Source organism: Raphanus sativus, chromosome 7 (genome assembly GCF_000801105.2).
Source record: "Raphanus sativus cultivar WK10039 chromosome 7, ASM80110v3, whole genome shotgun sequence".
NCBI lineage: Eukaryota > Viridiplantae > Streptophyta > Magnoliopsida > Brassicales > Brassicaceae > Raphanus > Raphanus sativus.
This window is the reverse complement of record NC_079517.1, coordinates 4,051,497-4,065,162: the sequence shown is the minus strand read 5'-3', so window position 1 is coordinate 4,065,162 and position 13,666 is coordinate 4,051,497. Positions and strand designations below refer to the sequence as shown.

Genomic DNA, 13,666 nt, shown 5'->3' with positions numbered 1-13,666 from the left:
TGCTTACTCCTACCTAGCAGTATATGTCAACGAATTTGAAATTTTCAACTGCTCATTCAGATTTTTCACCACTGATAGTAAATCATGGAAGACAACTTTCATTAGAATTGTGTCTCCATCGAACAAAAAAAAACGAATTATGTACGTATGTAACTTTAATACGTGTGCACTATGAGAAGGCAACATAATACAAAACTTTTTTCTCAAAAGAAAAAAAAAACACAATACATTACTTTTGTCTCTACGTAACAAATTATGATCTGCTCATCGGATGGTTCACACATATAGTAAGAACCAATATTGATAAAGCAACAAAAAAGGAAACTATCGACATTAAGTTGGTAATCAGTTATATTTTCTGCACTATATTTTGTTATAAAAAGGAAAAAAGGCTGAAGCTGTTATTTACACTACAAAAAAAGAGTTGAATTGTATCACTTAATTTATATCACAAAATTAAGTGATTGTATTGTAAATCGTTTATTTGTAAATGAGACAAATATATATAATTTAGCCTCATTTGTAAGAAGTGATGTTTAATTAAATTATTTGGCATCAATTCAATAAAATGACATATTTTTATTGCATGTTGTATCACTTTAACAAAAATTGATGCTATTGTATAAAGTTATATCAGTTATAGAAATGATGTACTTATTTTGTTATTGACATCACTTGTTAAAATGATACAAAATAAAACTGATGTTAACAGTTTTTTATTTATATCAAAAATTAATTATGTTGACTAATCAGTTATAAACAACCCACTAAAACCTATCGCCTACGGGTTAAAAAATATTTTAAACTTCAAAATACAGAGATTACGTGAAGTAGTTACCATATATTCTTTGATTTTAATTTGTTTTTTTTTTGTTTTTAAATTCGTTAGTTTCTTATTTTATAACTGTTTATCTCAACCAAAAATCTTCTTTTCTATTGTGATCCTCATTCATGAGTCTTCTCCTTCTCTCAATTTTAAGCTTTTTCTCGATTTAAAATTTACAACAAAAATCATTCATTTCTTCTTTAAATTGAGTCAACCTTTATATATATTTTTTTCTCCTCAGATTGTGATGACATTGAGGTGTGTAAAGAAAACGGATGATGATATATAAGGAAGAAGGTGATGAGACATGTGTGTCTACGGTTCTTGGGATTTTAAAGGTATTATTACAAACAGATTTTAACTTTATTGAATCTCAATTATGTGACAACTCTATTTCCTAAAGATTGGTATACCGTTTTTCTGTTAGGTTTAATAGCAATTGGGTTTTTGTGGAGTTATATTGTGTCTGGAGTACATGGAAGCAGCTACAAGTCTGAAGATATGAAGAGTACATGACTGCCTCATGTTGTCTAACCAGAAAATGCAGGAACACAAGTTTCACACAACAATCGAAGATTGATGATGAAAATCAAATACAGAGAACAAGCAAGAACAGGACGAATCTAGATAGAAGAATTTCATGATTAGTTCTTTTACTATTTTTACAATTTGTTTATCTAAATTCATGTATCTTACTGATCATTTTGTAAAGCTACGCTTTTTCTTCTTCGTTATATTATATTTTCAGTGGAAGAAAATATAAGAAATAGTCAATACCAATAATTTTTATATTTTATTTATTGACAAATTTATTTATTGTTAAAAATAATTAATATCAGTTTAATTTTTTTTTAAATTACTAAAATATTTTTATACTAATAAAATTTTAAAAATTAATAAATAATAAATATTTGAAATCAATTATTTTAATTGATGTTAATACTAACATCAATTATTTTAGTTGATGTTAATACTAACATCATTTTTTAAAAACTGATGTAAATTTTAATATCATTTTTGTAACTGATACATAATAACATCACTTAATTATTGATGCAAATATTAAAATATTTACATCAATTATTTAATAGAATGATGTAAATTATTTGCATCACCACTTTCAGAGTCATTTATATAAATGATGTAAATTTCTTTTACATCATTTATAAGTAATGCAAAAATATAAAATAAATGATGTTAAATCATCTTTTTTTTGTAGTGTTATGTGCACACGTGTGGACCAAATACTGGCAGTGCACCATCTTATTTATAACTTCATTTACAGCCTAACCATATAGGACTAGAAACATAATTGCAAATGTTGGTGAATACATTTAATCTAGCATAAAGTCTAAAGAGGTATTGGTCTAATGAACGTTGAAATATCTACCGCCTTCACCACCCGACCCAACCATATTTATTTGGTTTTTATTTTACACACACACATATATAGTTGGAAATTTTGAAAATGTAAATTGACTTAAACTGGAAGATAAACAAATGGTGCAGCGGACAATTGAGCTCAATTGTATAACCTCGTAGCTATATATGTTTGGTGTGAAATGAAACTATTCTTACTATTTTGGGTAACTCAGTTTACAAGTGTAGTTGAGATTTTCTCAAAAAAAAAAGATATGTAGTTGAGATCAGACCGTAAATTAAGAGTCCATGATTTGTTTTTAAAGTCGAATCATATGTTTTTAAAATTATTCATAGCTTTGGTTATCATTCATATGTGTCATATAGTAACATTGTCAACCAATATAGATCCACCATACACCTTTATATATAACCGCTAGCTATGATAATTTGTTTGTGGGTATCAAAACGTACGCATGAGTCCTTTGTATAGCCATGAAATTAAAATTACGTTAGAGAAATGAAAGTTCAAGTCGTGTCTAAACTAGAGTCATTCAGATAAAGTAAGGAAGTTGTGTTGATAAATGAAGCATTAGATATCTACTGGCTGATGTTTACGGAGGCTTGAAGCACAGAAAGTGGGCTCAAAACATATTTGATTAGACGAAAGGTCAATTTACAAATAAAAGAGAAAATTCAACGTGAAGCTCTATATAAATAGTTAGTTGGAGATAAGACAACAGTAACATCAGTTCTTCTGGTTTGTTCGTGTTCTTAGAGATAAAACCAAGAACCCTAGAGAAAAAAACTAATTAGTAAATGATAAAAACGAAGAAAGTTTGAAGATTGAGAATGGTACATTCGAGAAAGTTTCGAGGTGTTCGCCAACGGCAGTGGGGTTCTTGGGTCTCTGAGATTCGCCATCCTCTACTGTAAGTCTAGTGCTTATATAATAATATATATACACAATACCAATTATTTTACTTAAATTCTTACATGCTTGCATTTTCATAGGAAAGACACTACTGTTCTCATCAAAATTCATATATATAAATAATAAGATCATTTAGGTAAAATATATACGATGAAAACAAACCATAAAATGATCGAAGTTGGAGATTGAGTTTTTTTTTATGTGGATTTTCCTATAACTGAAAATGTGTACTCTAATATTAAAAACTAGAATGAAGATGTAAACACTAAAGTTTGCCGTTCCAAACTCGATGTACGGATCGAGTAATGCATGTAACTACTAGACATGAGTGAGAACTTTAATATGCAGGAAGAGAAGAGTGTGGCTAGGAACATTCGAAACAGCAGAAGCGGCTGCGAGGGCTTACGACCAAGCAGCTCTTCTAATGAACGGCCAAAACGCAAAGACCAATTTCCCGGTCGTTAAATCAGAGCAGCAAGGCTCAGATGATCACGACGGTAACTCTCCGTTGATGTCACCAAAGTCGTTATCTGAGCTCTTGAACGCTAAGCTAAGGAAGAGCTGCAAAGACCTAACGCCATCACTAACGTGTCTACGTCTCGACACAGACAGTTCCCACATCGGAGTCTGGCAGAAACGGGCGGGGTCGAAAACGAGTCCCAACTGGGTCATGCGTCTCGAACTTGGGAACGTCGTAGTCAACGAAAATGCACATGGCTTGGTGATGAAGAAACAAGACGTGGAGAAAGAAGACGTAGAAGAAGAAGCTAATGTTGATGAGGATCAGTTAGCTATGGAAATGATCGAGGAGTTGCTGAATTGGAGTTGACTTTTAACCTTATCGGATGGAAGTCTAAAGAAGAATAATGGTTGTTTTTTCACAAGCTTGATTTTCGGATTTTTTTTCTTATATTCTGTCCACAGTTTTATAGTGTGATTGCAATGGATCCATCAATCCATTTATACATGTAAGAAAATTGTTTTAAAATACATGTAAACTTGTATTATATATACACACACACGGGGTTGGTGTATATACAAATTTGGGGTCTATATCATATATGTTCTTGTATCATTGGATGATTGCTACTAATAAATGTATCTTCTTAAATTAGTACAAACAACTAAAAAGATAATATATGGTTCCCAAAAATGCATGCACTACTTCAGACTAGTGACCTTTTTGGAAACAAAAGAAATGAAAATATTTAGAAACGATAAAAATTGATTGTTCCATACAAAAAAATAAATTTGTTCTATATTCCTCTACAGAAATTAAGAAAAAATGAATAGAAAAATTTATTCCTGGGAATGATAAATTTTTCTGGAAATGATAAGCATTCCTTGATCATTCATTCAAAGCCTACCAGTATATCTTGGTTCAAAGACTATATGATCCTGAGATACTTAAACATCGTAAATATAGTACAAACACACGACATAATTTGTCTAGAAAGATAACGACTAGAATAAAAACTTAAGGATGATGATGATAGTTGCAAAAGCTCCATGACGCTTGTTGTAAACTGAAGTTCTTGCCGAGAGACGATGCTAGTTTAAGAAGGCACTGAGCAAAGAATAACACAAAACAACATCAGATGTCACAACAAGGCAGACAAACTGATTTAAGGAGAATTGGTAAATAAAAGAAAGAAAGATAAGACGCTTACTGTATGTGGAAGTATCAATCTGCTCAGGAAGTTCCTTAATATCAACCTCAAACCTGTCTTGCACCTGTAAACAAAACAACTCCATTTAATACCCCAACAACTCATATAAATTCGAAGGCAGCCAGACGTATCAAGAATAGCATCAGACCTGATTAAGAACTTCTGAGTCTGAAGCTGATGCCACAAATGTTATTGCAAGACCCTTTGTTCCAAACCTACCAGCTCTCCCGACCTATACCATAAACAGAGTGTAGCATTACATGTTAAAAGAGCCCTTTATCCAGTTAGAATCGGAAATATTAATATGAGTTTTCAGGATGTTAAAAAAATTGTTAATTACCCTGTGAAGATATGTATCAGCAGAATCTGGCATGTCGTAATTGATAACAATGTTGACACGCTCAATGTCAATGCCTCTCCCTACCAAATCTGTCGCCACAAGAATTCTCTTGTGCCCTTCCTTGAAACTTTTGTAGTGAGTCAGCCTAAATATCATATCATTGTGAAGGGTTAAGACTTTATATACATGAACATAGGCTTTAAGAGCAAGTATGGGTGGTTCAGAAGAAATAAATAATAATATACAAACCTCTCTTCCTGAGACATGCCAGAATGAATGCATATTGAGGGGAAATTGCATTCAATAAGCAACTTGTTCAGCTCCCCAGCTCTGCTAACACTCTTCACAAATATGACAACTTGATTGAAGTCCAATGCGTCCAGAAGGTCATTCAACTTGCGGTTCTTCTCCATCTCGCTCAGCTTGATGTAGTGCTGTTACAACGACATGACACAACAACAGTCCAATGCTCAAAACAACTTATATGCAATCAACCAATATGTTTACTAATAAGACATCATTAGTCAAATTACCTGGACAAGCCCATGAAGAGTCAATTTGGCTTCATCATCGACGTATATTTCCATTGGCTGTAAGCAACAAATATCAGGGTAAAGTATATTAGCAAGTTTTCCTCAGGAAATGATTTCAACAAAATTAATGTCGGAAACAAGACCCCTGAACTGAGATCCTCGTCCACCAGGTTTGCATCCTCACAGGTCAATGTTGCTCGCAACATTAAGCCCACTCAACGTGACGAAACCTCGAAATCTCGAAACCTCACTACCCTCGACTCAAAACCCACCCAGCAATGTTACCATGGAAACTCTAATTGAAAAAAACACACAACGGTGATAGATGATCCCACTGCGCAAAGACATCACTGAACCACACAAAAACTAAGTGGCATCTTCAGAGGCTCCCAGTTCACCGAACCTAACATACTACCCGAGGTAACACCAAAGCTAAGTGGCGTCTTCAGAGGCTCCTAGATCACCGAACCCAAACATACTACCCAAGGTAACACCAAAGCTACGTGGCACCTTCAGAGTCTCCCAGTTCTCCGAACTCTAATATACTACCCAAGGCATCACTGGATTGAGACGAGGTACCAAATGACAGGTTTCCCGGGCGAGATGTGCTCAAATAATTCAAGACAACGGGACTTGGAAACCGAGAGAGTTTTGGCCGTAGGAAATTACATCTTGCATAAATTTCTTGCAGACTGGGCGTATCTCTTTGCTGAGCGTTGCTGAGAACATCATGACTTGTTTGTCGTGTGGTGTCATCTTGAAAATCTCCTGCACATCCCTCCGCATGTCTGGTAAAGAATATTTACAAATGTTTAAAAAACAGACAAGACTCCAGGGATAATATCTTTATACACTAGGAAGTTAGAGGTGAGCATACCTAGAGACTCCAGCATTTTATCACACTCGTCGAGAATAAAGTGCCTCACATTCTTCAAAGAGAGATCTTTGTCCCTGGCGAGTCCAAGGACCCGACCAGGTGTTCCAACAACAATGTGAGGACATTCATTCTTCAGCAATTCTTTGTGAATTTTATTGTTGACTCCTCCATAGAACACTGAAACCTTTGTATCAGGCAGATAGGTACTGAAACGCACAAACTCATTGCAGATCTGCAAGTAATTATCAGGCCAGTCAGTCATGAGAAATCTTGGAGGCAGACAGAGAGCACGAATGAAGGAAGCAAATAGGACATACCTGGTAAGCTAACTCCCTTGTATGGCACAAGATTAGTGCAGACACCTGGCCAGGAGAAGGCTCGATCTGTTGCAGAGTAGACAGCACAAATACAGCAGTCTTCCCCATACCAGATTTTGCTTGGCAGATAACATCCATGCCCAAGATAGCTTGAGGGATACATTCATGTTGCACTGATGGGTAACCAAAGAAAAATGGCAGCGAAGGAACCGTTTAGAATTAGAAGATAACCTCCATATCGTGTCATTGGTGGCGTTACCAAATGCTAAGGTGATTCCAAATCAATAGATTGAAATAGTGTTCATTACCTGGAAAAAGTCAAACAGTGAAATGTCAATGGACAATACAAAAAATATATATATAACTGGAACAAACAAAGGATCTAACCCCAAGCTGTTCAACACATCTTCTTGAAACTAGACTAAGTTATCTTACACGAACACACGAACTTAGAGAGGTGGGAAGCAAATGACCAAGATAAGAGTATAAAGTCTGCTAAACCTCATAAACCAACCTATCTTCTCTAAACAAGAGAGACCATACATAATTAAATATTGAAGTACAACTAAAAACAGTTAATAGGTAAGTCATTTCTGTAATTTACAGCATGTAATCCAGTAATAAAATTGTATAAAGACATTGGAATGAACTTGCCTTCAGATGGATGCTCAAATCCAGAGTCAACAATAGCTCGGAGAAGCTCCGGTTTCAAAAGGAAGTCTCTGAATCCAGAACTATGTATTCCCACGTAACCTCTGCCACAAATATACAAAACAATATGAGAACAGGATCATAGAAGAAAGTGAGAGCTTAGACAATTGCTATTCTCTAAAGGCAAGCGTTTATTGATTACCATTACAGTATACTAATCTTCAAAAATAAACTACTAACTTCTAAGGAAACAGATCTAGGGGAATAAAAAAAACTCACTTCTTCACGGCATCGCCGTTAACTTTATTTCCAGAATCTAAGACCTTCTCATCCTCTTCCTCATAGTCCAGGAGCTCCTCCTCGTAGGCTTCGTTGTCCCTAGCGTCTCCCATAGTTGGCAAATTCTCTACAAGCTGCAGTGTGAAACTTCCCCGTAAGATTCCAAATCCCCAAAACTTTCCTAACAGTGTATGCAATTTGACTCTCGAACTCCTAACTGTGTAGAATCGATGAACCTTTCTTGGAGATGTGATGGGAGAATTTTACCTGAGAGATGAGCAGAATATGTTGGATCTCGAAATCGTCTCAATGATTTTAGCGAAATAAAACTAGAAGACGACGCAGCGCTGTTAAGCCGCATCGTATATAATAAGATACGGAGACTAGATAGGGGTTAAAGAGTCTAATGGACTTAATATTAGTGGGCCGAAGTTTGTTTCATCTAAAGCCCATAGAAAAGCCCAGTTTGACTCGGGTCAACCCTATCCAGTCTCACTTTGAGGGACTCTCTGATATTTTGGTATTTTTTTGTGCTCAATCAGAGATTTGGAAACCCTAATTGAATCTCGAGATCTAATCAGCTTTGCTCAGTTCTCAGGTATCTTCTCGACCTTCTAACTAATTTATCGTGCTTAGGGTTTAGGAACAATGTTTGTGTATTACGCTTTCTCGACGAATCTTAGGTTTCGTGGGAATTTATCTGAAAAATTTGTGTATCTGAAGTATGGGAGACGTTAGAGACAACGAAGCCTATGAGGAGGAGCTTCTGGACTATGAAGAAGAGGACGAGAAACTTCTAGATTCTGCAACTAAAGCTAACGGCGATTCCGTGAAGAAGTAAGTTTTTTTCCCCTTTCTCCATCTTTTTCGGTTTTACGAATTGCTTCATTAATCGTTTGCCTATGACTAACAACTTAACTTTGTAACTTCTTTACTGCAAAACTTCATGGAAGCTATTACTAAGAGAAATCATCTCCAATGTCCTTGTGTGTGTGTGCAGAGGTTATGTTGGCATACACAGTTCTGGATTCAGAGACTTCCTTTTGAAGCCGGAGCTTCTCCGAGCTATTGTTGACTCTGGATTTGAACATCCATCCGAAGGCAAGTTCATTTCACTCCTCCCCTTGTTTCTCAGCTTACATCTTGACTACTTCTTTTTGTTGCTTTTGCAAAATTTAATGGTCACTTATTTATTAGAGCTACAAAAAAAATATAGTGTTGTGCCGCCTACGTTTGTTGTTCAAATTGAATTACATCACTCAGTTGGTACAGAGATGTTTCTGATCTGATTTTGTTTCGATATATATATTTTTTTCTATTATAATTGCTATGACTACTGACATTATACTGATTTTTTTTTCCAGGTAATAACTTCTACTATTTCGATCTATTGCTTTGGAGTGAGCTTAGAATTTTGTAAAGCCACCAATAAAACGATATGGAAGTTATACTCTGCTTATAAACGGTTCCTTCGCTGCCAATTTTCTTTGGTTACCCATCAGTGCAACATGAATGTATCCCTCAAGCTATCTTGGGCATGGATGTTATCTGCCAAGCAAAATCTGGTATGGGAAAGACTGCTGTCTTTGTGCTGTCTACTCTGCAACAGATCGAGCCATCTCCTGGCCAGGTGTCTGCACTTATCTTGTGCCATACAAGGGAGTTAGCTTACCAGGTATGTCCTATTTGCTTCCTTAACTCGTGCTCTCTACTTCTAATAAATAAGTTCTTCTGTCTGCCTCCAAGATTTCTCATGACTGAGGCCTGATAATTACTTGCAGATCTGCAATGAGTTTGTGCGTTTCAGTACCTATCTGCCTGATACAAAGGTTTCAGTGTTCTATGGAGGAGTCAACAATAAAATTCACAAAGAATTGCTGAAGAATGAATGTCCTCACATTGTTGTTGGAACACCTGGTCGGGTCCTTGGACTCGCCAGGGACAAAGATCTCTCTTTGAAGAATGTGAGGCACTTTATTCTTGACGAGTGTGATAAAATGCTGGAGTCTCTAGGTATGCTCACCTCTAACTTCCTAGTGTATAAAGATATTATCCCTGGAGTCTCGTCTGTTTTTTAAACATTTGTAAATTTTCTTTACCAGACATGCGGAGGGATGTGCAGGAGATTTTCAAGATGACACCACACGACAAACAAGTCATGATGTTCTCAGCAACGCTCAGCAAAGAGATACGCCCAGTCTGCAAGAAATTTATGCAAGATGTAATTTCCTACGGCCAAAACTCTCTCGGTTTCCAAGTCCCGTTGTCTTGAATTATTTGAGCACATCTCGCCCGGGAAACCTGTCATTTGGTACCTCGTCTCAATCCAGTGATGCCTTGGGTAGTATATTAGAGTTCGGAGAACTGGGAGACTCTTAAGGTACCACTTAGCTTTGGTGTTACCTTGGGTAGTATGTTAGGGTTCGGTGATCTAGGAGCCTCTGAAGACGCCACTTAGCTTTGGTGTTACCTCGGGTAGTATGTTAGGTTCGTTGAACTGGGAGCCTCTGAAGATGCCACTTAGTTTTTGTGTGGTTCAGTGATGTCTTTGCGCAGTGGGATCATCTATCACAGTTGTGTGTTTTTTTCAATTAGAGTTTCCATGGTAACATTGCTGGGTGGGTTTTTTGTCGAGGGTAGTGAGGTTTCGAGATTTCGAGGTTTCGTCACGTTGAGTGGGCTTAATGTTGCGAGCAACATTGACCTGTGAGGATGCAAACCTGGTGGACGATGATCTCAGTTCAGGGGTCTTGTTTCCGACATTAATTTTGTTGAAATCATTTCCTGAGGAAAACTTTCTAATATACTTTACCCTGATATTTGTTGCTTACAGCCAATGGAAATATATGTTGATGATGAAGCCAAATTGACTCTTCATGGGCTTGTCCAGGTAATTTAACTACTGATGTCTTATTAGTAAACATTTTGGTTGGTGCATATAAATTGTTTTGAGCATTGGACTGTTGTTGTGTCATGTCGTTGTTACAGCACTACATCAAGCTGAGCGAGATGGAGAAGAACCGCAAGTTGAATGACCTTCTGGACGCATTGGACTTCAATCAAGTTGTCATATTTGTGAAGAGTGTTAGCAGAGCTGGGGAGCTGAACAAGTTGCTTATTGAATGCAATTTCCCCTCAATATGCATTCACTCTGGAATGTCTCAGGAAGAAAGGTTTGTATATTATTTCTTCTGAACCACCCCGACTTGCTCTTAAAGCCTATGTACATGTATATCAAGTCTTAACCCGTCACAATGATTATGATATTTAGGCTGACTCACTACAAAAGTTTCAAGGAAGGGCACAAGAGAATTCTTGTGGCGACAGATTTGGTAGGGAGAGGCATTGACATTGAGCGTGTCAACATTGTTATCAATTACGACATGCCAGATTCTGCTGATACATATCTTCACAGGGTAATTAGCAATTTTTTTAACATCCTGAAATCTTATATTAGTTATTCCGATTCTCACTGGACAAAGGGGCTCTTGTAATATTACATGTTCCACTCTGTTTATGGTATAGGTCGGGAGAGCTGGTAGGTTTGGAACAAAGGGTCTTGCGATCACATTTGTGGCATCAGCTTCTGATTCTGAAGTTCTTAATCAGGTCTTGAGTTTGATCTTCTTTATTAGTGTGCCTAATTGATACGGGTTGTTGGCGTACTAAATGGAGTTATTTTGTTTACAGGTGCAAGACAGGTTTGAGGTTGATATTAAGGAACTTCCTGAGCAGATTGATACTTCCACATACAGTAAGCTTCTTATCCTTTTTTTTTTTTTACAAATTCTCCTTAAATCAGCCGAAAGTTTGTCTGCCTTGTTGTGAATCTGATGTCGTTTCGTGTTCTTCTTTGCTCAGTGCCGTCTTAAACTAGCGTCGTCTCTCGGCAAGAACTTCAGTTTACAACAGGCGTCATGGAGCTTTTGCAACTATCATTTCCTCAGAATTTTATATTTTAGCTGTTTTCTTTCTCGACAATTTTCATTTAGACCGTTTGTAACTCTTCTCGGATTTACTCTCCAATTCGCCCTGTTAAAATCTGTCATGTTTTTTCTACAAGATTTTATTATTTTAGATTTTATTATTTTAGGTATCTCAGGAACGAATATAAAATGGTTGTTGACTATGTGCCAAAAAAATCATATCACATATGAATGTTTAGGTTTGCCGTCGAATACTACCTCTGTTCTAAAGTTGTGCACACAGATTAAAAAAACATTTAATTTTACATATTTTCAAAATAAAAATACTATTATCAATACATTTAACCATATATCAATCAATAGGAAAATAAAATATAGAATATTGTCAATAAATTTTACATTAAAAACCGAAAATAACATTTATTTTGAAACAAAAAAAATTCCTCTAGAACGACAAATAATTCGAAACGAATGGAGTACATATTACTAAATAATTGTAAAAAATAACAATTACAAATTCATGCTATATGATTTTTAAAACAAATACAAGAAAACTAGAAGGCTTGAATAAACTGCCCATCTTAACTCAGTGAAAAAGGTTTGCTCGGTAAAAAAAGAGAGAAGAGAATGAAGGGATGACTCGTTTTCGGTGGTTGTTTGTGTTTTAAAATAATTACACAAAACGCTTTAAATCGCTGTAAATTGTTCTTAACTTTATAAAACTAAAAGATGGTTTTTACTAGTGTTTGCGATTGTGATAGATAAATAAATATTAAATCATCTTTTTAAAATATTTTTAAAAGATAATTTAAAGTTGAATTTTAAAACTAAAATATTATAAGTAATTTATATTTTATATTTTAATTTAAATTCACTAACAGTAAAACTTTTATTTTATAAAAACTTTAAACCAAACTATTTAATATAATTATTAAACATTAATACATATACACATATATAAATACATATACAAAATAAACACATATATGAATGAAATAAAATACTCTTTTAAAATTAATATAAATCTTCAAAGTAAATTTTATTGAAATTATAACTTTTATTTAAACTAAAATAAAAAAAATAAATGTAATATTGTTATTAATTATATTATATTAATATTTATTATATTTTATCATAATAGTATATTTTGATATTTTATAACATTAAAATGTGTTAATATTGATAATTTATTATTAAATCACTACAGTATCGCAAAATCAAAGAATCACAAATGTCTGTAAACGCAACAATTTTTAACCGCTATATCAGTCGTACAAATCGCTTAAAACGCTAGAAATCGTAGCCACTCACGTTCGCAAACTCTCACAACCGCAATTGTAATCGCTGCATTTCAACGAGTCAAACCTTGAATTGTTTAGATAATGTATTCAGAATTTTGGTCAAAAAAAGGATAATGTATTCAGAATTCTTTATCAAAAAAAGTGTCTTGGTTAAAACAAAATTGGTAAAATATATTGGATATATCTAATATGAATGATAATATCTAATATTTCTTAAATATAATATATGTCAATAGTCCAAATATAGTTATAAATATATATAGATTGACAAAAAGATTATAAATATATAGTGACACTTATTTGCTTAACTTAGCATATAAGTATATGTTTATTATCATGAATTGCAACAAAACATTAAGCAAATTTGTCTTTTTCCTTTAGCATTTTTTTATTTGTATTTGTATTTGTGTTTGAACTCAATGCCAAGTGTCAACTTAACTCCAAAAGAATCCAGTCAGAATGGAGTGAAAATTACGTGTAATAGTCAACATCGAATGAAACTGTAACAAATCCAACTAAGAAAATGTTCGCTTTCAATTTATTCGTAACCGCTACTTAAAACTACCACAAAGCATCAAATCTATGGTTAGATAAGATAACTAAATTTGCCCACGCCCCCACCCAAAAAAAAGATAACTAAATATTTGCATTCA

At 34.6% G+C, this 13,666-nt stretch overlaps 3 protein-coding genes across 3 annotated transcripts; 2 read left to right on the top strand and 1 right to left on the bottom strand.

The window, feature by feature from the left end:
- The first annotated feature begins 2,959 nt into the window (after nt 1–2,959).
- LOC108816711 (ethylene-responsive transcription factor SHINE 2) lies at nt 2,960–4,161 on the top strand. The gene is made up of 2 exons (XM_018589279.2): nt 2,960–3,117; nt 3,468–4,161. The coding sequence occupies exons 1-2, from the start codon at nt 3,038–3,040 to the stop codon at nt 3,946–3,948; spliced, it is 561 nt and encodes a 186-aa protein (XP_018444781.1). The 5' UTR covers nt 2,960–3,037; the 3' UTR covers nt 3,949–4,161.
- Nucleotides 4,162–4,332: 171 nt separating this feature from the next.
- Nucleotides 4,333–8,143, bottom strand: LOC108817236 (DEAD-box ATP-dependent RNA helicase 15). Its single transcript, XM_018589877.2, has 12 exons — nt 8,054–8,143; nt 7,787–7,920; nt 7,511–7,611; nt 6,857–7,029; nt 6,540–6,771; nt 6,332–6,450; nt 5,663–5,719; nt 5,379–5,563; nt 5,130–5,274; nt 4,938–5,021; nt 4,790–4,853; nt 4,333–4,686 (listed from the first exon to the last, which is right to left on the bottom strand). The coding sequence occupies exons 2-12, from the start codon at nt 7,897–7,899 to the stop codon at nt 4,676–4,678; spliced, it is 1,284 nt and encodes a 427-aa protein (XP_018445379.1). The 5' UTR covers nt 7,900–7,920; nt 8,054–8,143; the 3' UTR covers nt 4,333–4,675.
- Nucleotides 8,144–8,279: 136 nt separating this feature from the next.
- On the top strand, nt 8,280–11,873 carry LOC108817234 (DEAD-box ATP-dependent RNA helicase 15-like). Its single transcript, XM_018589876.2, has 12 exons — nt 8,280–8,384; nt 8,510–8,623; nt 8,787–8,887; nt 9,289–9,461; nt 9,568–9,799; nt 9,889–10,007; nt 10,620–10,676; nt 10,775–10,959; nt 11,058–11,202; nt 11,312–11,395; nt 11,477–11,540; nt 11,648–11,873. Exons 2-12 carry the CDS (start codon nt 8,511–8,513, stop codon nt 11,656–11,658), a joined length of 1,284 nt encoding a protein of 427 aa, XP_018445378.1. The 5' UTR covers nt 8,280–8,384; nt 8,510; the 3' UTR covers nt 11,659–11,873.
- The last annotated feature ends 1,793 nt before the right edge of the window (nt 11,874–13,666 follow it).